Below are 27,853 nucleotides of genomic sequence, written 5' to 3'. Positions count from 1 at the left end.
TCTCATGTGCTGACAACTCTCTTTACTGAGACGGCCTCAGATCCACAAAGGAATTGATTCGGGGAGGGGGAAATGGGCAATTACAATTGGGGCACAGTATTATCGTGGTTGCAAGTACGAGGATACGAGGAACATAAGACGCAGAGAACTATCCAGCTGCATTGTATAAGAATAAATTGAGTTCTCCTGCACCATTTGACCAATGGAGACGACATGCAAGTATCCGGGACTCTGCAGCAGCTACCTTTTAGCCAAGTGGATATGTTGCCAGATACCACAAGAGATCCTTGTCCTCCCAGAGCAAAGTGTAGTCTCAGGGATTCCACGGAAGACAAATGACACTTTCTTTTTTGGACAAGGGTGATTGCTGCGGAGAAAGAATAAGATTAGACTTCACTCGTCCAATTGACCTTTTAGGGGGGTCAAGTCATACCATACCCTGACCTCAGGACGTTGGGTGATACAGTACAATAGTCCCCAGGTAGTATGTTGTAGTTAAGTTCTTATATTGCCTCGGGGGGTTGATTTCACGTGACCAGTTCATAAATCACGGCGATATAGCATTGTTATATCTGCATATAATCAATACAATCGATTTAGGCCTTTGGGCCTAGGTCAAGTCCGGGACTCCATTCTATAGTAAAAAAAAGCAAAGAGGTGGCTCTAATTGGGGAAATTGGCCGAGATGATGTATGTGGATGCTACATAAAAAGACACTAACAGTACGTGGCTTATACGCACTAATGAATGACTCGCAGGGTAACGGGGGTTAGTGGCCTCGGGGAATTGGCTGCAGCTAGTAAGGTCACATACCCGTTGGTAGCACTATCTCGGACTAAATTAATATACGAATATAGATGGCTAAGAAAGAACATAAAGAAATTAATAAAAAAGAGAAACTCAAAACAAAACCAAACAATTAAACCAAAAGTCTAAGAAGCGGGGATATATGGCAAATCCCGTAGCTAACTGTAATATAGTTATGTAGTATTCCGTGATCCGTACTATATACATATCTACAGAATTATACACTCTACATATGTAGAATATCCATCCGCCTTCTGATAAATGATTCCCATTAAATTATATTTTTAGCACCATATATTGGGTTCCCCTCTTTTTTTTATTTGCGTAGAAGCCCGACGCATGTATTGTGTCCCAATCAAGACAGGGATCAAGACCAACCCACACTTATTCCCTGTACACCAAAGGCAAAAAAGGGCGAGGGAAAAAAAAAAGTGTGGAACGGACAACAGCAAGGCATACATGCATGTTATCACCACACCATTTCCCCTACAACCGGGGAAAAGGGTGTGGACCAGGTAACCCGGACCTTTTGCTGGAATTTGTTGTATATTCCAAGTCACTTGGGACTCGCTCCAATCCCAGAGATCCCCCTCCGAAGCAAATCCCGAGTCGTTCTTTTGCCTTATGCATAGACCGTAGAACAACCGTGTTGATCTTCGTGCAGATTTCACGTGGGAAATTGAAGCGGTATATCCCGGGATCTCTGATTCTGGTTTTTGGTTCTAGTCTCCGGTTCAAAGCTGGGACGGGGGGTGCCATGGGATATACCGATCCCGGTACCAGTAACCAAGTACCATGCAAGTAGCATGAGATAGGAGGATAGTAATGGAACCTCCCCCGCGCCGCGATGCACAGGACATTGGGCACCTTCAAAACCCACACTCCCTGTATGGCAAAAGTTCCAGAGACATCATGTGGAAAGCCCGGAAAAAAGAAAATGGGGCCCCCTCTCGGCTAGTGCAAAACGTGTACCGATAAACAGGCAATTCAAGCGTAGCTAGTTGGCCACGCCATCGCAATTCGTGGCTCCTTGGTAATTGTTCCAGAAACGGGCCACGGCTCTCTGGGCGACGGGCGAGCCACGGTATCGTGTAGTGAGGAAGTAATTAAAGAGTGCGAATTCGTCTGGTGTGAGCACATAGCTATCTGGTTGGGCCTGAATGCGATTCCAGAGTTCGGTAATGGCTGCTTCCAGGACGGCGGCGGATTGGGCATTCACAGGACCATCTTCGCATTCCCGAGCGTGTTCTAAGGCCTGTCGAATCTCCGGCCAGCTTCTAGATAGAGGAAGGTTGGACATATCGTCGGAGAGGGGTGTTTAGGTGTTCAGATGAGGAGGGATGCTGTGTTTGAAAGTTGTTGAGGGAGTTTTTTTCAAGATGGGAGTGTTTGGGGAGTGGGGGAACTTGGGAAGAAATGGGAAGATGTGCGCCGTGAAGGGCTCGACCGAAGCGAAAAGGGTTTCAGGCCAAGTAGAATGCGGAAGAGATGAGACTGTGCATAAGGCCAAAACAAGAAAATCCGATTATGTTTTTTTTTTTTTTTTTTTTTTTTTCGATAATTAAATAGGAACCAAGTGTGGAGCAACGGGAGAGGGAGAGGGGAAAAAACCGGGCCAGTCCCGAAATACTATGTTCATAAGTGTGACATGCAATGGAAAGGTAAATGCAAGAATTAGTTGGACCTATAGGCTGTGGGACGTTCAGGAACTAGGTCGGACTTCACACCGAAATTGGAGGTAACGGATAGTCCAAAGTATTCCGTCTATGGATCTCCGTTGCTCCAAAGGTAGAAAGTTGAAATGGGACCACACTCCAATGGGGAGACATCCTGGGAAGACACATAATCCATAAGGCCACAAGGATGTAGTTTGCATGAGATGGGCTCGGGATTGCGCCGCGGTCCCTTGGCGTAACGGTTTTCTCGGGCAATTTTAATGACATGCTCCGGCTAGCATCGAACTAAGCCGTCTTGGACCCAGATGAGACGGTGGAGCCGGTGGAAAACGGTGGAAACCGTTCTGAACGTTAGTGATGATTCGTCGATGAGTTATAGGGTTCAAGGGGTCAGGATCGCTTAAAGCCGTCGACTATGAGGACCAATTGGGGTTGGAGGAAAAAGGGGGGAAGATATTAATGGCGCCAGAGCAATATCCGGTGCATCAGTTAAGTGGAACCCCGGTCTGGTCCTTGCGGTCCTTCGCGGTCCTTGCGGTCCTTGCGGTTTGAGGCTCGTGGGACTTGGGATTCCCCGAAACATTCCAATCATTGGCGAGTTCAATATAAACACTGCGTTAGCGTGTTCCTTTTCTAGCCCAATCTTCCCACTTACACATTTATCCTTTTTGAATTTATCCAATTGGTGAAATAGTTTCGGCCGGTGATCTCTCTTTCGGTCATTTTGGGCACGATGCTTGCCATGCTTGCCGACATGCGACATGGATATATACTGATCTCCGAGACATCACACATGTCCTTTCGGGAGAAGTTAACTGATCTCAGGGGTTCGTCCGAAACCAAAACGCCGCGGAAGATCAAAATTGTCGGGTACCCTTTCCGATGCAGCCCAGTCACATAATCACATTCTGAATTTGAATCCATCCCGAGGTCACATTCGGTTCAATTTCTTTTTTTCTTTTTTTTTTTTTTTTTTCTTTCAATTTAATTTCTTTTTTCTCTCTCTCTCGTTGTCTTTACCCCTTTCGACAAGAGGTAACGTGTCGACATAAAATAACGCATCTCATGCGTTCTGGCAAGTACACATGCCATTGTTTTGGGTGCAATGTGAATCAGGCCCTTCAATATGATCTCGTTTTCTCGAATATGCCGCACTTGATGGATATCATGGATATCACGCATATTGTGGGGAACAATATCCCAAACAAGCCCTCTCAGCAGGGCATCGAGTTTGGAAGGCGATTGACCAAAACATAGCCAATGTTTCCAAAGTATTTCAACTCCAGCTCAGATATGCTCTTCTGGAGAGTACTTCGAGGGTGTTCTTCGGAGAGTCCAGAGAGAGAAGTGCAGGGACAAAAAGAAAAGAAAAAAAGGTGGGATGTGCCTGGGATGTGCCTGGAACGCCGGTCCGCACAAAGCCCAACTCTAAAAAGGAACCTTCCGATTTCACCCTTCATCCTCCTCAAGCAACTTCCCTCCTAGCACATTGCTCACTTTGCTTCCTATATACTCCCCAGGTCAGCACTGCCAAAGAACTTTACCACACAGTGGGTTCTAGAGAAGAACGGCAATTCATGAGGCCTCGACGAGGAGCAAGAACGATGCCCGATAGAAAGTACCTACTATAGTAGAGGGATCAGGGCATGTTCCCGGTCTTGACCGCATAGTATCATGAGGTCACAGAGTTTCTTGAACTCTGCTACAACTGCATCGGTGTTTGAAGTCGTTTCAGGTGTTAAATTTTGACCTTGTTCATTAATACCAAACACAATAGGACCCCAAGATCTGCGACCCCCACTGACGAGAAGCGAGCTTGGATTGCACTCGAACTTCTCCGTGAAATGTAACAATCGTGCCACATACTGCATCAAATGCAGATTGGAAGTCGTTTCATACAGGTATCTGCGAGGGAAGAAGCCTCCCAAATGGTGGAAAAACATCGTCCGAACTAAAACAATCTGCACAATGCGGTACTTCGTGAAGATGTGGCACAGCTTCTGTAAGCTGTCATTTTGGAATAGGGCCCGAGCAGCATCCCAATCACTAACCCGCCTGGGATGGTGAAAGAGATCCCATGGCTGTGAACCCTGAGCCAATCTCAACTGATCTTTTAGACAGGATTGGGAACGTGCTTCTTCTGAGTCAGTGATGGTATACATTGCCTTACCACGGCCTGACTATTCGTTTGTCCGTTGGGATCTCTTCCCAAACCAGTGTGTTAGCCCGGAACAACTTTCGTTGACTGAGAGGATGATACCGACATGGTGTACAATGGAATTATTGATCAATTGGGCCAATTGATTCTTTCAATATCATTTGTTCTGTATTCAATAGCTCAAGTCTAGCTTTGCTTTTACTTGTTGCTGCTTGAATCTCCCGATGAACAACTCCCGGGCTATTTCTTACATACCAATATCTATATTCTTACATCAATTGTAAAGCCTCACACTTTTGCTCATTCTGCTCCGTATGTTTCGCCGTTCTATTGCATACTCAGTCTCCTGCTCTTACTTCTTATACAACAATAACTACAGCTTTAATTCCCGGATGCAGGCGTCTCTACATAATATCAGCGTAAAATCCCAAGCTCAATTGATTTGACCAGAAACCAGCGATAAGAATTTCACAAGTTGATATGTATATGTCGACCTCGCCAGGCCCAATCGACCTCTGGGCTTCGAGATCTATACTGCTGACTAAGCTATACGATACCGAGATAAAGATTCCCCCCACCAGCGCCATTTCAACTTTTGACCTGCGCCGATCATTGTTCGAACCCGATCTGCCTCAAGGTCCTTTGAAAGAAAAGAAGAAGAATTGGATACTGTCACCATGGTTTTCTATTTCACATCGAATGTGGTCGAACCTTCCGCCTTCATTTATGTCGGCAAGGACAAATTCGAGAGTATGCCTCCGATTTGGTCAACCCAGGGAATAAACTTGTTAACAATGGTGTGTTAGACGAGGATCTCATAAAATATGGATTGGACAATGATGTCTGGTATGTTTCCCGGTATACATTTGTAGAATTTTGGGACTGATATTCTTGCGCAACAGGGTCAGTCTCTCCCCCTCCGACTTGCGATAGCGGCAATTGCCCTAATACTTCTATACACTTGCAGTTCCACGTCGACAATTTGTCAAGTGCACACGTCTACGTGCGCCTTCGAGAAGGTGAAACATGGGATAACATCGCCCAACCGCTGCTAGAGGATTGCGCCCAACTCACAAAGGCGAACTCCATTGAAGGTCAGTCCCCGATGTGAACCCAAATATTTCATACTGGTGGAGACTGACTTCTGGAAAGGTAACAAGAAGGACAACATCACTGTCATCTACACACCATGGTCAAACCTGAAGAAAGACGGGTCAATGGCAGCCGGCCAAGTCACATTCCATAATCACAAGCTGGTCCGCAAGGTCTATGTGAAGCAGCGTGAAAACCCAATCGTCAACCGGTTGAACAAGACCCGAGTCGAGAAATACCCCGATCTCCGAGCCGAGAAGGAAGAGGACACGAAGAAGAAGCAGCGCAGTGACCGCAAGGCCCGAGATGAACAGCGTGCGAAGGAAAAGAAGAAGCAGCAAGAGTATGAACAACTCAAGTGGCAGAAAGATCATGCATATGACGATATGTTCACGGAGGAGAACATGGAAGCCAGCAACAACCAGGATCGTGATGAGGATTTCCTTGACGATTTCATGTGATGAGCATTGTTGTCTTTTCTAATGGAAGATAACCTTTTCCTGTGTGTTACCTTTAAGCCCCCAGCGAAGTGAAAATTATACCCTCTACATACTACATACTACATAGCACATACCACGGGGGACAATTGATATGAGTACGACAAAATAGTCCTACTCTTCTCCCTCTTGATACCCTTTTGATTTGTTTAGGTCATGTATGATGAGATATAGTGGGATAGACAAAGGGCTTCACTAACCCCCCGAAGTCCTACGTCATCTCAGAAGAATCCTAGGGTTCCTTCCCAATCGACAACATACACCATCCCCCTTGGCATACTATGGGGGGGGACAACAAGCTTGTAGCGAATCATATACGTACGTAAGTACAAAACGACAAAAGATTCAAAAATAGCAAGGTAGATACAGGCTAAATAAATACATCAAATTGAAAGTTTTTAAAAAAAAAAGGACAAGCCTGTGGAATGGAAGTTGATAGATTAATCATCTAAGCATAGCCCTGGAGGGCGGAAAGGGCGCTAACCCCCGGCCGCATGTTGACAGCTTGTAACCTTAGGAATTCATCATCTTCCTCCCCCAAGGTCTTTTCAAACACCACACAGCATGAGCGAAGGAATTCCACCGTCTGCTACCCCAAGTAAGGGCATCCCCTTTGTGAATTGGAACCCACTGACCCCGCAAAGGCGCAAAGTCCAAGAAGAACAAGAAGAAGGCCGCAAAAGCCAAAGCCGACTCCAAGGCCGATGAGCAACCAGATGATGTGCCCGCCGATCACAATGACACTGATGTATGTGATGAACTTCTCTCCCTGATTGTTATTGCACCTTTGCTGACACCTCATAAGAACGAATCCCATGATGCCAACGTGGACCCCATACAAGAGCCAGAATCCAATGGCGCCAAGCCCGACACAATAGATGGTAGTTTACCAGATCGGTCTGCAAATAAGCAGGAGCCCGTAGCTACTGGTGATGCCCCCTCAGGAACCGATATCCAGTCCGACCCCGCTTCCGATGGCACCGAGCCAAAGGACCGATTCGATGCACTTGTTCGAGATCGCGACTCGTTGCGCGCCGAAGTAGCTGACATGCGAAAATCATTGGAAGAGATTCAGTCCAAGCATACCGCAGACATGGAAGCCCTGCAGCAGAAATTGGATGATGCGGAGAGCAAAAAGGAGCAGGCGGAAACGCAGTTCCAGATGCTCCTGGAACGAGTCAACACCATCAAATCGCAACTAGGGGAGCGCCTCAAGGAGGATGCGGTGCGTGGACTAGAATTCACTACTTGGGGATATTTGGCTAATCTTGCTTGCCATATAGGAGGAATTGTCTCTAGCGCGATCACAGATCGAAGACCTTGAAGACGAGAACAACAACTTGAAGGAAGAGCTTGATTCAAAATCCGCCCAGCTGGTAGAACTATCGGGCGACTCGGCGGAGAAAGAGAAGGAGCTGTCCACTCTTCGGGACCGGACAAACTTATCCCAACAGAACTGGTTGAAGGAGAAGGAGGAACTTCTCGAGCAAGAAGCGTACCTCCAGTCGGAGTTTGAGCAAGCGAAGGAGGCTATGCATAATTGGGAAATCCTTGCCATGGAGGAGCGATCTATTCGGGAGAATCTGAACGAGAAGGTCGGGGATCTGGAGGAGCAGCTCAGCAGCCTAAGAGAGGGATATGAACGAGCCACCCATGAACGAGACACCCAACAGTCAACAGTTGATGGCCTCCAGCGCGCGTTGCAGGAAATCCAATTGGCGCGAAAGCAAGAGCTGCGAGAGCTTGTCGAGAGCTCTGATTCTCAACTCGAGGACCTCCGACGCTCTCTGCGGGAAGCACAGAAGCAGGCCACCGACGCCGATAAGGGTCTCCAAAATGCCCTGGAAGAGATTGAGCGAGTCCGGCCATTCGAGAAAGAGGTCAAGGAGAAGAACCTACTCATTGGCAAGCTACGACATGAGGCAGTCACATTGAATGACCACCTGACGAAAGCCCTACGATTCCTCAAGAAAGGAAAGCCAGAGGATAATGTTGACAGGTATGTTCTTGTGACACCCACTTACCTCAATTATATACTGACATCATACAGACATATTGTCACCAACCATTTCCTACACTTCCTTGCTCTAGACCGATCTGATCCGAAGAAATTCCAAATATTGCAACTGATCGCTGCACTATTAGGCTGGAATGATGGTGAGTGCTGCAAACAACAAACGTATAATTTCTCGAGCCCATCTGATGATTGAAAATAGAGCAACGTGAACAGGCAGGTCTTGCCCGGCCAGGGACATCGAGTATGCCTGGGAAGCTCCGAGTCCCCGGCACTCCCCTCCGTACCCCGAGCACACCAAACCTGGCAACGGAATTCATGGATAATGGGGCCTCCAGTAAAGAGACGTTAGCCGAACTATGGTCTAATTTCCTGGAGCAAGAGGCGGAGGTGGGTAATATGAATCCATCGCGACGAGGAAGCCATCAGGGGCCTCTTAAATGATAGGGTGGAGAAATGTATAAAGTAGGAAAGGCATAGAACTTGGGATATTGATACTCTGGTACTTTGTCCTACTTGATAAATTGCATGTAACTAGTTATGTACTCACTCCGTCTACACATTTCCATTCATGGATGTATACTTCGTGTACGGTGTAGTGCCAAGAGATATGGGCTTCTTCCGCCTTCCTCTTCCGCCTTCCTAATAAATAAACAGACTAAGCTGGATTCGGACGGAACAAAGCCGTCTTCAGCTAAATAATTGCCTTGTTCATTTTAATTTCAATCCTTATATGCCTCTCTCGTCTTTCCGTGCCTTCTCAGCGTTTTACAGACCATTCGTCCGTGCCACTCATTCTGCATCTACAATGGCCTCCACTGGTAAGATAAAAGCTGCTTCATGGCAGAACACAACACCCCACCGTTCGACGCAGACATACTGACAAGACCACTTTTGTGCTAAAGCCTACCGCCCCATTGTGATTTCCGGCCCATCGGGGACCGGAAAGTCGACTCTGCTCAAGCGATTGTTTGCCGAGTACCCCGATACGTTTGGATTTTCTATCTCGGGTCAGTACCAATAGTGACAAGGAGAGGAGGGGTGGAATGAATTGGCGCCGCAGCTTTGCTCACACGTGCGCTAAATAGAAACCACACGATCTCCGAGACCCGGCGAGCAAGATGGCCGTGAATATAACTTTGTCACAAAAGACGCATTCCTCGACCTAGTCGCCAAGAACGGGTTTATTGAACATGGTGGGTTTACACTGCTAGGCATAAAAAGAAAGATTTCGGACATCAATTAACCGACCGAGCAGCTCAATTCGGCGGGAACCACTATGGAACATCTGTGCAGGCTGTCAAGAACATCGCTGAGAAGAAGCGTATCTGCATATTGGATATTGAGATGGAAGGAGTCAAGCAGGTGAAGCGAACGGATCTCAATGCGGTAAAGTGTCCTAGGGAATTCTGATGATGGGACTTTACTAATGATTCATAGCGTTTCTTGTTCCTTGCGCCGCCTTCTCTTGAGGTGCTGGAGCAGCGCCTCCGTGGCCGTGGCACCGAAACCGAAGAATCTCTCCAGAAAAGACTCAGCCAAGCTAAGAACGAGCTTGAGTATGCAAAGCAGCCTGCGGCTCACGATAAGATCGTTGTTAACGATGATCTGGAGAAAGCATATGTTGAGCTGCGCGATTGGGTTGTTGACGGTGGTAAGTTCGGTGCGCAATAGTACACACTTACATTGCATATGGGGAAATATGATTTAGTCGATGGTCATGACTAGCAAGGCGACAGCCCCGGTTGGTATCTTTCAATCCAAGAATAGAAGTTGCTCTCGTCAAGTTAATTAAGAAAACTAAGTACATAGAAAGCACCAGAGATGGCACAAGCACTGGAGTGCCAATTCTCTTTTTCCCCGGCAATACAAGCTCGATGGGTCTCCCAAGAAGACACAAGATGGGATGTAGGATACAAACGAAAAAAAACAAACGCAAAAGAAAAAGGAAAAATGGGATATCTGCAAGGGCCTGCTGGCGTCAAAAGAGGACAGTAAGTTTTCGGAGAGGGCCGTCGCGCAACGGTTACAGCGCTCGGATCAGACATGAAAGATCACCGAGTTTAGTATCCGTTCATGGCTGCGCGCTGCGAGTTGCGGCTCAGCTCCCGGTCCGCGGAGGGGCTGATGGGCCGGCTGCCACCGGTGTGGCCCCCGGCAGCGCTGCTTTCCTTCAGGGCAAGCAATTGCTTGGCACGGAAGGTCTCGTAGTGGATCTGGCTGGTAGTCTCGACCAGATCCTGAAGGTGGGTGCGGGTCAGGAAGTTGCGCAGGTAGACGAATTCACAGTGGTTCTCGTCCTCGACGTTGATAACACCCCAGCGGTTCTGGCGGCCGCGAACCTGCTTGCCGTTGACAACAATGGTCTTCTCACTGCCGACAACCGAGAAAGGAATGATGTCCTGTAACTAGAGGTTAATTTCGCGTTATAACAGCTCTGCCAGGATCGAGCATACCTTGATCTGAGCGTTGATAGCACGCTCCTCATCATCGAGCTCGTCATTATCGTAAGGGTACATCTTCAGGTTGTGGAAGGAGAACTCCTCCTTGATGCGCTCCTTGAACGCCTGACGCTCTTCGAGGGTGAGAGAGTCGGACTTGGCAATAACGGGAACAACGTTGACGACATCGGACAGCTTCTTCAGGACAACGATATCGATAGGCTTGAGGCTATGCGGGGTCAAATGGGTCAGTCCAAAGGAGCTCGAAGGGAAGCCAAGGGATAGGCGGGGCAAACTCACGCATGGCCGGAGGGCTGGATGAAGAACAAGCAGCAGTGAACACGAGTATCTTGGATGTAACGCTCACGCTGAGCGGTGAGTTCCTTGCGGAGGTATGCCGAGTGCTGATCCTTGATGTACTTGACAATGGGGTCCCAGCTGATCATAATTAGCTTAGATCCAGTAGCTCCAGCATGATGGGACTCAATTACCATCGGTCGTTGTTGACCTGATCACCGTAACCAGGTGTGTCAACAATGTTCAGGCGGAGACGCACGCCGTTCTCCTCAATAACTAGTCACTCGTCAGCCATTCCGTATCGAGAACGATTCCCCGATACTCAACGTACTGTGCGACTCTGTCTTGATCTCGGTGGTGGAGCGAACGGGCTCGGAGGGGGTCAGACGGCCCTTAGAATCAATCAGGTGGGATGCGAAGATAGTGTTGATCAGAGTCGATTTTCCAAGACCAGTTTGGCCTATCGCGGGAGAAATTAGCTGGAATTCTTATAATTGACGGGATTTATTGTCCAGCACATACCGACACACATGACATTGAACTGAAAGCCACGCTTCAACAGCTTGCGCTCGATTTGCGAGGTAATGCTGTCAAAACCAACATGGCTGTGAGGGAAAACAGTGGGCTGTTGAGCCGAAGCTGCGGTGGTGGCCATTATGAAGAGATTAAAAGGTGAAAGACAGAAATCAAAAGTTCCGCAATCCCAAAAAAGAGCCGAAGAGAAGAGAAATACAAAGTATGTAGATTGAAGCAAGAGCACTTGGGCAACCCCCCTTATTATCATCCTCTTTCCCGAACTCAGGGGTGGACTATCCCTAATTGGGACTAGCGTCTCTCCAGAAAACTACCATTCACTTTTGCTTCAGACACCCGTTGATCTCTTGTGATAGCTCCCACCACACTTCAAAGCACCAACCCCCCTTTTTTGTGCTTGAATCCATTGACAACATGGCATTGCGCCTTCTCCCTTTTGCTCCGGCAACCATGTCGCGCTCACTGCTTTCCGAGTCCCTCCAATTCCCGCGACTCGCTCGGTTCCTCCCGATCACACCCATCGCTACCAGCGGATTCCTACAACCGGTCTCGATCTCTCTCAATATCCCATCGCTTCTCTCGGATCTTTGGGACTCTGTCCTGCGCGCCGTTCCTAAGAAGAAGACCTCCCACATGAAGAAGCGTCATCGACAAATGGCCGGAAAGGCCCTCAAGGATGTGAAGAGCCTTAATAAATGCCCAGGCTGTGGCCAAATCAAGCGTGCCCATCTCCTGTGCCCCAACTGTGTCAAAGGTAGGATTTGAGCCCAAGCTGGAGGCATGTATATTTGGTTATCGCAGAAAAGCTGACTAGTCAACAGACATCAAGGAATCGTGGAGGACCCTCGACATGGCATGAGGGAGCACTGTAAGAAATAAGGGCTGGCCTTTTGAGGGAATCAGAATCAACATTCTCGAGATCCCAATCTCAAGCCCCAAAAAAGAGATTGTATTTCTAGAATTGGTTGTGGATACATGCTGCATGGCAACTGGCGTCTGGATTTTGCGGGGGAAATGTTTCAATATGACTTTTATATACAACAATTCGATCTAGTAGGTCGAACTTGAACGCTGTGATCTTTTCAATTTACTTGTTTTTTTTCCCATTTCAATCCGAAAGCCAATCGGGATCCCATTGTATATGTTATAGTTACACTGCTCTGGGTAGAAATACTTGGATCTGTTCATGCTATTACGACCTCAGCGCTCTATTTATATTTGTGAACGCTACCCGCCTCTACTTGCCTGATTATTTTTGTAGCCATGTACATGTAGTCAAGACAAAAGCCCTAGAAGTACTAATTGCATGTTAGATAGTTAATAGTAGATACAGAGTGCCTTGATTAGCTTTAACAGTTTAATGATTTTACTTGACATCCCATAATATAGAGATACCTAGGGTAGTAGAGTAGATATGAGACAGTATAGATAACATTTGATAATGTCTGTGGTGTATCATCCTGCCTCTATCGTAAACAAGAAGAAAAAAGAGGCGATAAAAGAGGCGATAAAAGGCGGAACGGGCCTTCGGGCCCCAACGTCATTGCTCCTCCGCAAGTAAAGTCTCGACACAGCCGCGAGAGAGCACGGCATCGTCAACATGGTAAGACCATACTAAAAATCGATGAACCTCATTACTAATTGGTGGTTTTCAGTCGAAACAATACCTCTCGAGAGGTTCTGCGGACAATGGTGAGCTTCCCGATGCGCATTATCCTGGGTGACATCTGCGATTTGGCTAATCTTTTGTTTTTTTTTTTGTAGCGCACCTTGTTGATATCTTCTCGCTTGCTATAACAGACAAGCAAGTTCTATCTGCCTCGGGTGCCTCGTCTATCAAAGTACATTCCACCACGGACGCTGACTTCCCCCTGGTGCAGTCCATTGATGGTGCCCACACCATTGGTTGCCATCACATTGTGACCAGTGGGAATGGCTCCCGTGCAGTCACCGCTGGATTTGATGGCGCCATCAAGGTCTGGTCTTGCCAGGACGGCCATTGGGCTGCAGACACAAAATTGACTGGTAAGCACTGCCCCTCTTTGATAGCCCACAAGGTGCAATGAGGCTAACAAGAAGACAGCCGACCTTACAGGTGCTGATGCCTGGGCCATAGCTCTTTCTGAAGATGGCCAATATCTTGCTGGCGTCACGCAGGAGGGGCGCATTAATGTATGGGATTTGGCTGCTGATGGCACTCGGATTCGAGACCATGAGACCAAAGGCAACTTTGGTACTTGCATCGACCTGGTGAGATCTTAAATCCTGCAGTCAGACACGTGGTCCCCTGCTAACTTTGGCATTTTAGTCTCCCGATGGTCGATTGATCGCTTCAGGTCATGACGATGGCGCAGTCTACATGTTCACCACTGAAACAGGCCGCATGCCATTCTCTCTGCTAGGTAAGTAAAGCTGACTGAGCTGAACAGAAATGCAAGTGCTAATTCGGCCTAGGCTTGGTCAATCCCGTACGAGCTGTGGCTTTCTCGCCCAAAAGCAAGATTCTAGCAGCTGCTGGTGACTCCAAGGTCATTGTGCTGTATGATACTTCCTCCGGCGAACAAATCGCCAATCTCTCAGGGCACTCTGCCTGGATCTTGTCTCTTTCCTGGAGCGATACTGGCGAGTACCTTCTAAGCAGGTCAGTTAATATTCCATGCATTCATATGACGCCAAGCTAACATTTCCAAGTTCGTTTGACGGCAAGGTCAAGGTTTGGTCCATGGAGACAAAGACCTGTGTTGCCACCCACTCAGAAACAGATAAAGCCGTTTGGAGCGCAAAATGGCTTCCCAAGGTCGGCAAGACAGAAGGGTTTGCCACCGCCGGCGCAAACCGTAGCATTGCATTCTACCGCGAGGCTACTGGGTAAAAGGAGTGGCTGGAAATAGGGTATTGCAGAAATGACCTTGCAACTGCATGACGATTTCAATGGAACCTAGGAAACTTTACTGAACTATGCATAAAAATCATGAATTCGTATCGGAACAATAACAATAACCCAAATGGCCTTGTAATTGTCTTTAGTTCATCGCTTCAACAAACAACTTGCGCATCCGTTTCAGGAACGCCCCGAAGTCTCGGTCATCGTTGACGAGATCTACCACATGCTCCAAACTATCCCGGTCAAGTTTGGGGCGTGTATGGAAAACTTCGTAGTCGCGACTGGCGGTGCCCAATTCAAACCAAGCTTCCGCCTCCCAGTCCTTCTCCAATAGATGGGTGTAGACAAACTTCAACCGGTCCTCACGACCGGCGCCTTCAATTCGAATACAAAGGTAATCCTGCCAAAACTCCAACTCCGGGAAATTGAGACGAGATTGCGCATCTAAATGCTGTGCGTGAGCTTTTTGTGCCTCGACTTTTTGACTGATAGCTTTCTGAGTCTCGGTGATTTGTTGCTTCAGGCGGTCGCGTTTAGCAAGGCGGGAATCGCGTTCCAAGGTAATAGATGAGATAGCCGCGTGCATTTCAGCAGCCTCAGCCGCTTCCTTTTGGAGGGTTTGTTCATGAGTTTGTGATTTGAGATTGAGAATTTCGATATCGCGCTGTCGCATGCGCTGGTCCTCTGGCAGGTTGTGTTAGCACAGGGAACCTGTGGGTTTCAGTACTATCAAACTCATACCTTCATATTCAGCCAGATTTATATGGAACTGGTTTCGTTCCTCCAAAACTCGTTTGCGACCGCGCTCAATAAACGCGTCGAACTTCACTGTGAATTGCGCCATGGTATTGCGCAGGTCCTCAAACCCAAAGTTGATGCTGGGCAATGAGTCTGCCATTGATGGCGCATCCGCCGAGGCGAGCGGTGGGCGCATGCCACTTGTCGAGAGTGACGGTTCGAATGAAGAAGTCATAGTGTCTGAGAATTCAATTGTGAGTGTTGAGTGTTGAATGGTGCAAGTTGAAGTTGACGCGGGGACAAAGAGTTATTTTGGGTTGCGGCGCAACAACTCCGACTTCTTATCGATAAGAACCAAAAAACTTTCCGGTGCTCCAGGCTTTCTCTTATTGCAATATCCTCACATTATGCGCATATTTATATGACCAAGTGGACTCTTACCGTTGCACCAGTATCGACATGGTTTGGCCAGGTCCTGAACTGATCGCAAGAAGCAAAGAAAGATCCGATGGATGAACATTCAGGCAGTGCTCTCCACTATGGGCACGTAGGACGAGCTGTCTACCTTCCTGAGGAGCAGGACTGGATATTTACTCGCTCCTTTGCTAGGCGTAGGTATTAGATCCTCCTTTCTCAGAAACCAACTAACATATTCGCAAGCCCCGTCGATCAAGTATGCTGGTGTGACCAAGACAACAATCCCATCGCCTTTCCGCCCCCCGCAAGCTCGACCAACACAGAGAGAAGCTGAGAAAAACCCCAGGAAGGTGATCACAAGCGCGCATCCTGATTTGGCGGCATCATGGTCCTCAATTCGCGCTGAACCTTTGTCGAAAACTGTGACATCTATAACCGAGAAATATGACCCGGAGATCTCTGAGGTCTTCGATCTCGGATATGCTGTGGACCAAAGGCGTCATGACAAAAGGCTGCGCTCAGTTCCAATTGCGGTGGCTGTTACCGGGGAATCTCGTAATATAATCTCATTCCGAACGCTGGAAGAGGAAATTTTGGAGTTGAGCTGTCCACAGAAGTTGGCATTTCGTGCTCCATCAATCAGCAACATTGAAATGTCTGAATGGTCCAATTCTGGCGCACCGGTACGTCAAGTACACTTTGCACGTCCCTTGGAGGAGACACCCATGTTCATGGCTGCTCGTCTCCCCACAAGGACTACAATATTCCGACCTCTTTACCACTGGGATCCTGTGCCTATGCACGTCCCGGAAGATGCTATACCGGGATCCTCCGCGCCTTTGAAAAATTCTCGGCTGGATGCGAACCCTATCGCGGAGATACCTGTGTCGCGAACAGGTGGCTTCTCACATGCCGATGTGACCTTCAACCCCTGGTATCAGAGACAATTCGCTATTGTAGATACCAGAGGCAAGTGGAGTGTCTGGGAGATCACCGGCAGGCAACGACTTCAGCAGTCCAATTGGGCTGTCGAGTTCGTCAAATCAGGCTCACTGCCCACGCGGGATTATAAACGCAAACATAGTTGCCCTCGCCTTGATGGCTGGGCATCTATCGTGTGGGTCCATAATGTTGGATCGGTAATTGTCTCCAATCGTCACAGTGTCATGATCTATGCCTTCACAGACAACCAGATTCCACCACGCACGGTTGAGTTGGGAATGGAAAAGCAATCTGAGTGGGTTCTAGATGTTCAAAGAAACCCACGCAAGCCATCACAGTTTTTCGTCCTGACGACAACTCGGATATCATGGTTTGATCTCGGAGTGCTACCAGGTGATGATGACACAAATCTTTCTCTATACCCTCAAGTTTCCTGGAGACACTTTCGAGACCCCGAAGACACAACTTTGCGACTTAGTGACATAGTCGTATACCAAGGTATGTGCTAGTGCGACTGAACATGGAATTCAAATACTAAATTATCATCTAGATGTATATCTCGTTCTGTATTCGCAGATCACTCGGCTGGTACAGGCATTTCCATGTCCCTTTGTATCCGACGAGGAGACAGAGTTCATATCTGTACCTGATCCCCTGGTGCTAGATGTGCCCCTGTTGGACGAGATACCGCCAACTCAACGTGACTCTGTTGTACGATTCTCGAAGCTTGTATTTAAAGAGATTGCCCACTCTGTTGCACCACAGGGTAGGAATTTCTATAATGCCCACTTGCCACTGATCAAGCTTTTCTGGATGGATTCCGATTTTGCCGTTCACGAATCTACTTTCAAAGGTCCACGCGGAGATCCAGACGAGCCGGACTTGTTTCGTCAAAGTAGTGTCTTGCGGTTAAGAAGGCGTTATGCTCCGACATCCTACACCAGACCCACCGACGACTTTATTGTGGATGATTGGGATGAATCAGCGACAAAGAAAACAATTGTTCGTCGTTGCAAGCCGAAAATGGGCCGCATCGATACAAAGTCGGACTTGCAGTGGACGTTGGATTTATCTGGCGTCTACAAAATAGCGACAGGGATGATGGAAATTCGTAAAAAAAAGCAAAATAAGAGGCGAAGACCCAAACCAAGGACATTGGATGGGTTGATGGCAGTTCTACAAGGCGAAATGGCGAATGGGTCGAAGCGACCTCCAGGCAGGACGATAGTTGAATTGACCGGGAAGAGGATTTTGCCTGAGGGTCTTGATGAAAGTGCAGATGAGGTGAAGCGACTCGTCTCAGCACTGGTGCCCAAATACGGGGACCCTGACGCTCACTGTCGGTACATGCTTCTGCCAGTCCCATCCTCAAACGGGAGGTATGGCATGCCGGCCCGATTGTCAGCCGAAACAGACAGGGATCTTCTAACTACATATGATCGAATGATCGATGATTGGATGTCTACCCTGCCTCGTACCATCCCCGTGCAGACACGACTCATGAAAGAGAAAGTCATTCGGGGAGTTGCTGCCGATCTCATCCTTTCACGCCTAATCAAAATTTCCAACTCGTTGGATAGCATCCTACTATCCAGGCCCCCAGATCCGGCCGATGACCTCGCAATTCAAAAGGCAAATGAGAAGGCCGCGGCACAAAACAAATACCAATCGAGCTACTTCGCATTTTTATCATCAAAGTCCCCTGCAAGCCAGTCATCAATGGCCAAAAGCCGAACCTTTGGATCCCGACGGGACACAACACCAATCGAGCAATCCAAGTACACTGCAGTCCCAGTCCTGGGTGGCCTCTCAGCATTCATAAAATTCAAAACCCCACGTCCAACACCACGGAAGGTAGCAAACCTCCTCTCCCACTGGCCAGTGGGGACCAATCCCCAACACTATACATGGGACAAGATCGAAGACGAGGAGACGCGGAATTCCAAGGCGCGCACATCCAAGAATAGACGGAAGAAGCGCTCTCAGACTCGTGAACAATCCCTCCCTTCGACTCCGACAGTCCCTATGGTCCGAACATGGGGCAGTCAGCCCCTTGCACCTCCCCGAATCAACATCAACAGTAGTCAGCCGGATAGTATGCCGATGACCCAGATGGAGCGGGGAGCTTTTGGAACTCGCGCACTCAAGAAACCGAAAAAGAAGAAGAAGAGAGCCGCTGGATTTTAGAAATGGCTTATATATCCAATAATTCCATAATAAATATACATATTCCATACCTAGTATATCTATCATCTTGCTATAAAAGATATTCGTCAACCAATGGCGAATATGGCTCATTCACCAAGGGATGAACCTTGTATGACAAATCCAGAATACCAGGGAGAATATTCGGAGTATATAGATAGATGGAAGAGTAAATATATATAAATATACGTATATATAATCTTCCTTTCTCTCTTTCTCTTCAACTATTTCTCCTTTGGTTATTTATCTGAAACAACCTCAAAAAGTCCACTGTGTTATCCGCCAAGCATCATCTTCCCCTCCTCTCAAACAACAAACACCCCGCACCAACACAAATCAATTTCCCACCATGTCTGACCACCAGTACAAGTTCAATGTGACTATGACCTGCGGCGGATGCTCTGGCGCCGTGGAGCGTGTCCTCAAAAAGCTAGAAGGTAAGCAACACGCGGCCTGTTTCATCGCCTTTTGATCCTAACACGCTGGTCTTTAGGCGTCAAGACCTTCGATGTCAGCCTCGAGTCCCAGACGGTCAATGTGACCACCGAGCCTACTCTTTCCTACGATGATGTGCTGGAGAAGATTAAGAAGACTGGCAAGACTGTGAACAGCGGAGAGGCGGATGGGGAGAGCAAGGGGGTTTAAATCCTCTCTTATGCTCATGATGTTTCCGGTCTTATATACCCTTTTTTTCTTCTTTTTGCATGAGACCTGGAAGTCAACTCCAACGAGCTTAGCCAACCCAAGACTAGACTGGACTGCTAGACAGTGCTAGGCAGAAACATACCAACAGCATGCATTCCAACCTGTGGAAGGTTCCAAGGTTGTTCTGGAATTCCCATGACTAAATGACCCCTGATGAGATACGATGATATAATGAAATAGATATAAAATGGGGGAACCGTAGTTCCCGATTCAAATTGGTATTGAGACCCATGATGAGAGAGTTTCTAAGAATATGCGCAAGGGTATCATGAACAACAATGCAATGCAATGCGAATACAAAATATCTCGCAACAAAAGGGGAATATGATAGAAGGTGGGAATTAATTAATCAACAACAACAACGTGTCTTCCATCAAGGATGGAATAGTAGGGTGATCGTGGTTCAACCCTTTGAACGTAGACTGGACGATCTTGTTCCATAGTGTGGGATGAGGGAGGATAACTGTAGGGTGGTCTGTATCTGCGTTAGTTAGGAACTTCTCGAGGCATAGGGGAAAAAGTTGTGTTGTTGAACTGGTTGGTTTCCCCCAATGAAGGCTTACCGCGAGGAGTTGAACCCGCCACTAGCTGGTCTTTCACGAGGGACCTGAGGGGGGGCACGTGAGGCTGGGTTTTTCCTATGACAGAGTCTGAAAAGGTGCGAAGGTGGTCATGGGAAGGAGCCACTCGCGGTCCTATGGGCAATGGCCCACGTTTATCAGACAAAACCTGGGTCTGAGACAGATTCTTTGTACCAATGTAATCAAGCTTTCTGGTCCGGGTGGACGGGGAAGGGTCTCCAATGGGCTTGGCTTCGGGTTCTGTTCGCCTGGAGACGTATTCATATGGAAGGGGCTCACGGTAGTCAACGTGCCGGACAAAGTCCTCGGCATATAGGTTTCTGTCTGGGGGAACATTCTCTCGTAAAGGGCGGCCACCATCAATGCCGGTGTGCCGAATTGTCCGCGAGTCTTTCGGAACACGATCTGAACGGAGACTACGATCACCGTGGTAAGGATACCACGGTCCAGAATTAGAAACGGCTGGAGCCGCTCTAAAGGTGCGATCCCCTTCCGAGATAATGGCACTGTTGTTGGAAAGCCCGGCCTGGGATTGAGGCTCGTGCGGCCCGCCAATGGGCTGTCGACCCAAGACTGACCTTGTTTCTAGGCCATGCTGTACGTTGGAACAAGAGACCAAGTTCGCGTTCCTTTCCCGCTGGTGTCCTACAACAGGGGGTGGCTCCACTGGCTGATAATCCCGACGGAAATGAGACTGGTCCTGGAGTCGATGGTCTGTGACAAGCTCAACGCGACGATAAGAATGTGGCCCGAATCCTTCGGAAACAGGAAGCCCCATAGGCCTCCCACTCCACGGGTCTGGACGGGGATCAGTCCGAGAACCTTCACGATGTGCTAAACGCCTTCTTTTGGCCGGGTGTTCGCTGTCACCTTCCTTTTCGATACCATCGGGGTGGTGCATCATCTCTCCTTTAGGGCGCCCCGGTGTGACTGATCGGAGGGACATTTTGTTGGTCATATGGACCAAAGGATGCGCACCGTCAGTCCGCCGGCATTCCGATGGTCGGGAATTTTCAATCGAGGGCAAGATAGAATCCTGTGTGTTGGAACCTGGTCTCATAAGAGGGGAAGTGACGGAGTCAGTGCGGCGTCCCACTGGGGTCAATTTCTGCCGATTTTCCTTTGGTCCGCTCACAAACACAGGTGCGTTGGTCCTGTCCGACTGAGGAGGCAGTCTTTCCTGTCGAAATCTGGGCTCCATCCTGGGGGGGAGGAACATCCTGCGAGTGGGTCATGTTCCCAATTCTAGGTCCTGAGAGTTCTTCTAGGATTTGCAACTCGGGTGATTCCTGATTAGTTAGTCCAGTTGGCCTGGCGTTCAGTTCATGGGTGGAGTATTTTTGTTGAGCGTCCAAAGGAGGATAGTTCTCCTGGACACCTACATGTCTCTTGGCCACCTGTCGATCCATTAGTGGAATAGCGGGCACTCGATGTGCTTGGTTATCATTATTGGCTGAGCCTGGAGCGACTCGCCGATGAACCTCGGCGTGCTGGGGAACTATATCCTGGCGCCTAGCAGCGGGTCCTTCCTGAGCAGTAATGCGCTGCTCGGCATATCGTGGGCTTTGCTTTTCAGCTGGGGCAACAGAAAACCTAGGTTGTTCAACGCCCTGTATACCCTCTCTATATTCCTTGACAGCGCGAGTCCATGCTTTGTACCTGTTAAATCCACGACGGTTGATAGTGTCTGTGGCGGGGGCTCTTGTGACAAATCGGAACCCAGGCGGCGCTTCCTCGGATAGTTCCCGTGGAAGATCCCGGCCAAGAGGGCTCGTGTTGTTGATAGGTGGATACCGGATCTCGTGGGCCCGAGTATCGCTTGGAAGTATTTCCACACTGGTGTTTTGATGCCCTGCTGAAGCAGCCGCATCTTCTTCCGATTCACTGTCTTCATCGTCTGAGATAACGATTACCTCGCGGAAAACATCTTCCAGCACTGTTTGGCCATTCTCATCGTCCCCTCGCCACTCAATGACTTTTGCTAGAGTTGTGTGTTCAACAACCCCCTGGCTTCATGGAATGATGTGGTTTTTAAAAGGCGATCGTAGTCAGTGTAGACATGTCGAACGTGAGCAACCACAGCAAGTTGGGCTCTGCGGGCCAAAGGCAATTCGGTGGCTGTCCCAACTTTTTTCTGACCCTTTTTCGGATATCAGGTCTTCCACGTCCTCATTTCTCAGATCAAGACGGGGTTATATACGTACCTTTTGAAAAGCGGTCTTGATGATCTGATTCAAATCTTTGTCTGGTATGTTCGGGAAAAGATCCTTTAAGGCGTCCCGTGCTTCTGTGTTGAGGGTTATTTGAGAAATTTCAGAATCAGCCTGCTCAGGATTCTGTATCCTGTCTGTGGGAAAGGTGCTAGGCACTGTTTTACCAGTACTTGTGAGGTAGAACCCCAGCTCTGAGCAAACGGCTGCCACGACAGTACTAGGAAAATGATATCCTATCCGATGAACATGCTGGGAAAGGTTATGATGGCGATGGTGTGGGGTAGTCTAGAAAAAAAAAAATAAGCAGTGATGATCATTAGGAACCAGGTAGGGTTCTTTTACCGATACTGCATGGATTTGGAGACCCTCTTCCCGACACCGCTCCTTACAAGTTGTAGTGAGTTGCGGGTTTCCTGCAGGAATGAAGGTGTAACCGCTTGGTGCTTGGGCTTCAAAGCAGATCTGTATGTTGTTGTTAATCACTTGGCCAAGCTAAATTAGAGAATATACATACCACACTCCGAAGCTTTTTCTTTTCTTGGGTCACGGATTCCATAATGACTTTGTGCCTTCTCGCTCTCCTTTGGATAGCCCGGCCAGGACCATGCCTAACCGAGGCTGATGCAGCCCTCCTTATGACACGGGCCATACTTCTGGTTCAGCTTATCGCAGAACCTCGCGAAGATGAAGATTTTAGCACATCATTTAAGATATGTATCAGACGTATGATATGAACGGGTAGATGATATGTATCTCCTGGTATGGGCCAGAGTGAAGGGTGTTTGGTGAAGTCAGGGCAAAGTCACGCCTAGTGCATCACAGCAACGCAAAGAGTACGAAGTAAAGGCACCCCGCGGTCGCCCGAAATGGAAACAGCGTCCTTGGCGTATGAGCCCTTTGAGTCAACTCTCAAGCAAGAGCAAATAGAGCAAATAGCAAGTAGAGCAAGGAGAAGACAGAAAAGAAAGAACGAGAATATCGGCAGGAAGATGGGGGAAGAAAGAGAGAGACAAGAGGAGGGATTGATAAGATTGCTATTGCGGCCCAAGTCACCTCTCCCGATCGGGCTAGTCCTGCCTGAGGCTACAACCTTTCCCCAACTTTGACCGTCTTTTACTCTTCCTTTCCTCCAATACCAATCCAACATTTGCACTCAACCCTTCGGATCTCCGTTGATTCCACCTGATTCCGTTTGATTGCACATATGCCCCAAATTCGTTGGCTCAGACTTGTCCAATAGATCGGACATGAACGCTTCAATCCAGACCATGAAGGTGGATCGACGAGCTATGGTCCACGCATACCGTCACCTCTATCGACAGGGGTTGAAAGCGATTCAGTATTCAACGCCGGGTCGCCATATGCTTCTAAAATCCTTGCGACAATCCTATCGTTCCTCCCCCTCCGAAGAGTTTAATCCTGCCAAAATCAACAACACCCTTCGTTTTCTTGAACGCGCCACCGAGGTTGCGGGCATGGAACACAAGATTTTGAAGAACCTTCTGCTAGCTAGATATTGGGAACAATCTCACCTTGTGAGAGAGTCCCGTGTGTGAGTGAACCCCTAGCAGAAGTGGAGAAGAAAGCCGCTAACTCGGCCTCAGTCCACGATCCCTGGGACTTGGTCATGTAGAGAACCAATTGCGGACAAGCGCCTTTGACCATTACAATTTGACACTTGACCGTTTGAATGAGAGTCTAGGGACATGTCTCAGATGATTCGAACTCTGCAGTTCTCGACCTTTCCCTCGGTGCTGATCCGACCCGCTACGCCAGATTGTGCATCCGTTAGGCCTCAGTGCTTCCCTTGGGCATGAATCCACATCGATGCGAGGCAACTCGCCCAAAAGGGTGTTTGCACATATCGGGCGGGTATTGCCGTGATTAGAACATCGGTACATATCTCAAGGATTCCGTAGGACACATGACCCGTCCTGCCTCTGGGTCAGCCTCGTGTGTTGTATTTCCGGACAACCCTATGGTGTACAACACATAATGTCAATGGCACTCCACATGCCTTGGCATTCAGTACAACGTCGTAGAGCCAATCCTCGTCTCCAAATTTGAGACTTAGTGGTTGAAAGTGTTGGTTGTTGGGCGTAATAATGGCTCTGCAAGGAAGGTAACATTGATTAGAAAGACTACATCCTAGAATACTCTGAGCAAATTCCAAACCAAAATGATAGCCCATTCTCTTTCCCAATATTCGCTGATTTTCCATGTCCAACCGAGTCCAACTAAAAATCGTGCAACTGGTTCAGGCTGCAGCCTCAGAGCATGTGACGATGATTCAGCATTGGAGGCGGTGCCCGTGGACGTCACATGTCACGATGTCTGCTGTTTCAGCTCCAGGTTTGGGGTTTGATTTTGCTTGGTTTCAATTTCAAGCATCTAAAAGTAATTTAGTGAGATGCCGGTTTACAGCCCTTCATGAGTGGTTTCATTTCCTCGTTGCTGATCCAAATTGGAATACGATCCCCCTTACCACCCCAACCGAGCAGCCTACCAAATGACGACCAAGCTACATTCCACCTGAACGAACCCACAAACCCCTCGAGTGATAGTGACCATAAATTTGTTTCTCAACCGGGCCAAGATCACGAACAGAAATTGGACTGCGGAGATGCGGGTGCGGGGTCCCTGCATAGCCTTCCTTTCTTCACAACTCTACCCAAAGAGATGGATGGCCGAAACTTGCAACCGGAGGACACTCGATCAGTGATCCACAACACACCCAGGTCTATCCAAAACATAGCTGCAACGACAGACGGCTCATTTGATCCCACACATGAAATCGACGTCACCGTGCAGGACAATTCATCGAATCCACAAGCTTCACATCCCAGCGAAGCGGTGAACTCGCATAATGAGCCACAACATGCAGCTTCAGCGATATCCATCGATGAGCCTCGACGATCTTTGGGCAATGCCTTTGATCCTGAGGGGTTGGCGCATTCTTTACTTCCGGCGGATGATGGGATGGGAGTTCTAAGAAGCAAGATCATCGCAATTAGGGAGTTGCAGCTCACCAATGTTGAAAAGGCGCGAATGGTTCACGGTCTCATGACAGAAGGTTACAACACGTCCCGTGAGCTTTCAAGCACCCCTGGCATGGGGGTATTCTCAACTCCATCGAGTCCACGAAGCTTAGGACTGCCAACAAGCCCAGAGATCCCCCGGGCCTCGGAGATCAATACTTCTAGACCAGGCTCGCCATACTCCGAATCTGCTCTTCTGTACGAGAGCACCTTCAATCTCACACCTGAAGATCTGCAGCCCACTTTCGTGCCCAAGGCAGAAACAGAAACACCAGAACTTGAAAATGGGGACGAGGACGATGACACGGAAGAACAAGAAGAGATTACTCTGGGATGTGTGCACTATCACCGCAATGTAAAACTTGAGTGTCACGCTTGCAAAAAATGGTATACCTGCCGCTTCTGCCATGACGAAGTGGAAAACCACTCACTCATTCGTCGAGACACTGAGCACATGCTTTGTATGCTATGTGGGCATGCACAGCCTGCAGCGCAGAACTGCAGGCAGTGCAGTGAGCAAACTGCACAGTATTATTGCGAGATTTGCAAGCTCTGGGATAACGACAGCAAAAAGAGCATCTATCATTGCAGCGACTGCGGTATATGTCGAATTGGACAGGGACTGGGGAAGGATTTCTTCCACTGCCAGGTAGGGGGTTGCGACATGACATAGACGATACTGATACTGACAACATTATAGACATGCTCTGTTTGTCTTCCTATATGTATTGAGAACACTCATCGTTGCATTGAACGCTCCACTCAGTGTGACTGTCCCATATGTGGCGACTACATGTTCACTTCTCCAGAAACTGTCGTCGTCATGCGATGTGGTCACAGCATACACCACAAGTGTCTCTCAGAGTACTCTAAAAGTTCTTACCGTTGCCCCCTTTGCAGCAAGACCATCACCAACATGGAATCGACATTCCGAAACCTGGATCGCACCATCGAGAGCCAGCCTATGCCCGACGAATTCAAGGATACCAAAGGCCTCATTTACTGCAACGATTGCGGTTCGAAGTCAGTTGTCAAGTACCATTGGCTCGGCTTAAGATGTGATTTGTATGTGCTCTTCGAGATAAAAAGACGGTCAACGCCTGCTAATAGGATTCAGATGTGAGTCGTACAATACGGCTCAACTTCGCATTTTGCACGGAGATATGTCTTCTCAGCCGGAGGAAGACGCCGGGGAAGACCTCCGCCCTCGGCCTCGATCATCTTCGCTCATTGAAAACGATGACTCGATGTCATCTTCCATGGCAACATTGAATGTTAATAACACATCGATTCCTCATTCACAGCTCAGTGTCCCCGTGTCCCCCGAACCCGCTAGACGATTATCATCCTATAACATCACACGAGGCCGTGCTGTCTCACCCGTTGTCAGCAACTACTTTGGACTACCGACTGAGCGTGAATCAGAGAAACCTTCATCTATACCCTTCTTTGGGGGTCCATCTCGTGGCGAGAATGAGGACTATGGTGCATTGAATTTCTTGAGCAAGAAGCTTACATACCGCTATGGACTGTTTGGCGGTGAGACAAAATCAACTGAAAACGTATTGGAAGCTAGGGATGAAGAAGACGGTGAGTCTTCTGACGCGGCTGAATCGGATGGTTCTCATGGTACCGAGGACGACGATGAGGAGGAAGAGGAAGATCAAGATCAAGATCACATCCAAATTTTCGGTCATCAATGAGGCCGATGCAGATCCTTACGTGTGAACCCAGATGACTGGTGGGTTGATTTATGGTCCCATGAAATGTGTGACTCAACAGCCATCTTTGCCTTCAACCCATTAACCCCGCTCAAATCACACACCGAGCAATGAACACTGTTCAACCCCTGACCACAATCCTACTCATCCTGGTCCATGGGGTTCGATCTCAGAAGCATCTATACGCCGGTGCTTATCTCTGACTGGGCTGCACACCGTGAAACAGATAAGGTTCTTCTAGGCCGATTCAAAATTTCAGATGATAGCCCCATCATTTTGTGTACCCTTACACATGTGGTGACTACAAAAGGTGCTTCTGATCCGATGATTCATGGTTCGACACAGTCAACCAAGCAAAGGCCAACCCAACGCATCTTGGGGATGTTGGTTTTACTTACATCAAGCAGCCGGCTTCGCTGCAGCATAGCGTTCACTTCTTTTTTGGGTTTCAAAGTACACTGGTATCACGACGCAACGATAGCAATTCTATTGAAACTTTCTATCTTACTTGGCTTATACTAAATTTCTTCATTGGTCATCTGTAGTCTCGGTGTCTATACCAACTTACCAACCTGATCGAGTCAAACAGATGACCTCACCAGTCCTTGGAAAGCGTGACCTTGAGCCGCATCCTCCACATGAGCAACCGGGGTCTTTTATCCTCTGTTCATGCTGGCCATGACTTCACGTTTTTCGGAAGTCCCTTCAGATTCCCCAGCCGCGGGATTATCCGGACCCCCGTTATATTGGAGACACTCCAGAGGATGTTGTAGGGCAATTTGTGAAAGGACATTCCATAGCCGGACCAGAAGGCGACCGGGGTACCCAGCTGGTAGCCGAATTGGGATACTGTTCCAACGAAGCTACCGCGGAGCTTGGTGGGTGCACACTCC

At 48.4% G+C, this 27,853-nt stretch overlaps 13 protein-coding genes across 13 annotated transcripts; 9 read left to right on the top strand and 4 right to left on the bottom strand.

Moving 5' to 3' along the window:
* Positions 1-1,804: 1,804 nt before the first annotated feature.
* On the bottom strand, positions 1,805-2,107 carry N7487_003390 (uncharacterized protein; the record flags this gene model as incomplete). The annotated part of the gene is made up of 1 exon (XM_056871137.1): positions 1,805-2,107. One exon carries the CDS (start codon positions 2,105-2,107, stop codon positions 1,805-1,807), a length of 303 nt encoding a protein of 100 aa, XP_056735921.1.
* Positions 2,108-5,309: 3,202 nt separating this feature from the next.
* Positions 5,310-6,194, top strand: N7487_003389 (uncharacterized protein; the record flags this gene model as incomplete). Its single annotated transcript, XM_056871136.1, has 4 exons — positions 5,310-5,391; positions 5,448-5,487; positions 5,575-5,735; positions 5,794-6,194. The coding sequence occupies exons 1-4, from the start codon at positions 5,319-5,321 to the stop codon at positions 6,192-6,194; spliced, it is 675 nt and encodes a 224-aa protein (XP_056735920.1). The 5' UTR covers positions 5,310-5,318.
* Positions 6,195-6,511: 317 nt separating this feature from the next.
* Positions 6,512-8,688, top strand: N7487_003388 (putative Golgi matrix protein; the record flags this gene model as incomplete). The annotated part of the gene is made up of 6 exons (XM_056871135.1): positions 6,512-6,548; positions 6,875-6,978; positions 7,036-7,455; positions 7,514-8,229; positions 8,281-8,387; positions 8,447-8,688. The coding sequence occupies 6 exons, from the start codon at positions 6,512-6,514 to the stop codon at positions 8,686-8,688; spliced, it is 1,626 nt and encodes a 541-aa protein (XP_056735919.1).
* Positions 8,689-9,052: 364 nt separating this feature from the next.
* On the top strand, positions 9,053-9,918 carry N7487_003387 (guanylate kinase; the record flags this gene model as incomplete). Its single annotated transcript, XM_056871134.1, has 5 exons — positions 9,053-9,065; positions 9,150-9,254; positions 9,333-9,440; positions 9,503-9,633; positions 9,685-9,918. 5 exons carry the CDS (start codon positions 9,053-9,055, stop codon positions 9,916-9,918), a joined length of 591 nt encoding a protein of 196 aa, XP_056735918.1.
* Positions 9,919-10,020: 102 nt separating this feature from the next.
* On the bottom strand, positions 10,021-11,693 carry aspD (septin aspD). Its single transcript, XM_056871133.1, has 6 exons — positions 11,505-11,693; positions 11,314-11,442; positions 11,177-11,258; positions 10,986-11,123; positions 10,701-10,914; positions 10,021-10,646 (listed from the first exon to the last, which is right to left on the bottom strand). The coding sequence occupies exons 1-6, from the start codon at positions 11,635-11,637 to the stop codon at positions 10,308-10,310; spliced, it is 1,035 nt and encodes a 344-aa protein (XP_056735917.1). The 5' UTR covers positions 11,638-11,693; the 3' UTR covers positions 10,021-10,307.
* Positions 11,694-11,966: 273 nt separating this feature from the next.
* N7487_003385 (mitochondrial 54S ribosomal protein bL32m) lies at positions 11,967-12,375 on the top strand (the record flags this gene model as incomplete). Its single annotated transcript, XM_056871132.1, has 2 exons — positions 11,967-12,270; positions 12,338-12,375. 2 exons carry the CDS (start codon positions 11,967-11,969, stop codon positions 12,373-12,375), a joined length of 342 nt encoding a protein of 113 aa, XP_056735916.1.
* A 741-nt stretch (positions 12,376-13,116) lies between these two features.
* On the top strand, positions 13,117-14,388 carry N7487_003384 (SKI complex subunit WD repeat protein SKI8; the record flags this gene model as incomplete). Its single annotated transcript, XM_056871131.1, has 7 exons — positions 13,117-13,119; positions 13,172-13,208; positions 13,281-13,541; positions 13,600-13,766; positions 13,825-13,918; positions 13,971-14,157; positions 14,208-14,388. 7 exons carry the CDS (start codon positions 13,117-13,119, stop codon positions 14,386-14,388), a joined length of 930 nt encoding a protein of 309 aa, XP_056735915.1.
* Positions 14,389-14,539: 151 nt separating this feature from the next.
* N7487_003383 (kinetochore Spc25 family protein) lies at positions 14,540-15,373 on the bottom strand (the record flags this gene model as incomplete). The annotated part of the gene is made up of 2 exons (XM_056871130.1): positions 14,540-15,084; positions 15,142-15,373. The coding sequence occupies 2 exons, from the start codon at positions 15,371-15,373 to the stop codon at positions 14,540-14,542; spliced, it is 777 nt and encodes a 258-aa protein (XP_056735914.1).
* Positions 15,374-15,646: 273 nt separating this feature from the next.
* On the top strand, positions 15,647-18,684 carry N7487_003382 (uncharacterized protein; the record flags this gene model as incomplete). The annotated part of the gene is made up of 3 exons (XM_056871129.1): positions 15,647-15,749; positions 15,799-16,995; positions 17,048-18,684. 3 exons carry the CDS (start codon positions 15,647-15,649, stop codon positions 18,682-18,684), a joined length of 2,937 nt encoding a protein of 978 aa, XP_056735913.1.
* A 367-nt stretch (positions 18,685-19,051) lies between these two features.
* Positions 19,052-19,347, top strand: N7487_003381 (copper metallochaperone ATX1; the record flags this gene model as incomplete). The annotated part of the gene is made up of 2 exons (XM_056871128.1): positions 19,052-19,139; positions 19,196-19,347. The coding sequence occupies 2 exons, from the start codon at positions 19,052-19,054 to the stop codon at positions 19,345-19,347; spliced, it is 240 nt and encodes a 79-aa protein (XP_056735912.1).
* Positions 19,348-19,748: 401 nt separating this feature from the next.
* On the bottom strand, positions 19,749-22,957 carry N7487_003380 (uncharacterized protein; the record flags this gene model as incomplete). Its single annotated transcript, XM_056871127.1, has 6 exons — positions 22,716-22,957; positions 22,544-22,663; positions 22,193-22,486; positions 21,124-21,994; positions 19,971-21,038; positions 19,749-19,882 (listed from the first exon to the last, which is right to left on the bottom strand). Exons 1-6 carry the CDS (start codon positions 22,848-22,850, stop codon positions 19,749-19,751), a joined length of 2,622 nt encoding a protein of 873 aa, XP_056735911.1. The 5' UTR covers positions 22,851-22,957.
* A 491-nt stretch (positions 22,958-23,448) lies between these two features.
* Positions 23,449-23,920, top strand: N7487_003379 (uncharacterized protein; the record flags this gene model as incomplete). The annotated part of the gene is made up of 2 exons (XM_056871126.1): positions 23,449-23,753; positions 23,806-23,920. 2 exons carry the CDS (start codon positions 23,449-23,451, stop codon positions 23,918-23,920), a joined length of 420 nt encoding a protein of 139 aa, XP_056735910.1.
* A 711-nt stretch (positions 23,921-24,631) lies between these two features.
* N7487_003378 (RING finger and CHY zinc finger domain-containing protein) lies at positions 24,632-26,942 on the top strand (the record flags this gene model as incomplete). Its single annotated transcript, XM_056871125.1, has 3 exons — positions 24,632-25,888; positions 25,940-26,304; positions 26,357-26,942. 3 exons carry the CDS (start codon positions 24,632-24,634, stop codon positions 26,940-26,942), a joined length of 2,208 nt encoding a protein of 735 aa, XP_056735909.1.
* Between the last annotated feature and the right edge of the window lie 911 nt (positions 26,943-27,853).

The sequence above is a fragment of the Penicillium crustosum genome (assembly GCF_028827405.1).
Source record: "Penicillium crustosum strain IBT 35664 chromosome Unknown utg000001l_segment0_segment0, whole genome shotgun sequence".
Classification (NCBI taxonomy): Eukaryota; Fungi; Ascomycota; class Eurotiomycetes; order Eurotiales; family Aspergillaceae; genus Penicillium; species Penicillium crustosum.
The sequence above is the reverse complement of the archived record's forward strand: the minus strand, read 5'-3'. Positions and strand labels throughout refer to the sequence as shown.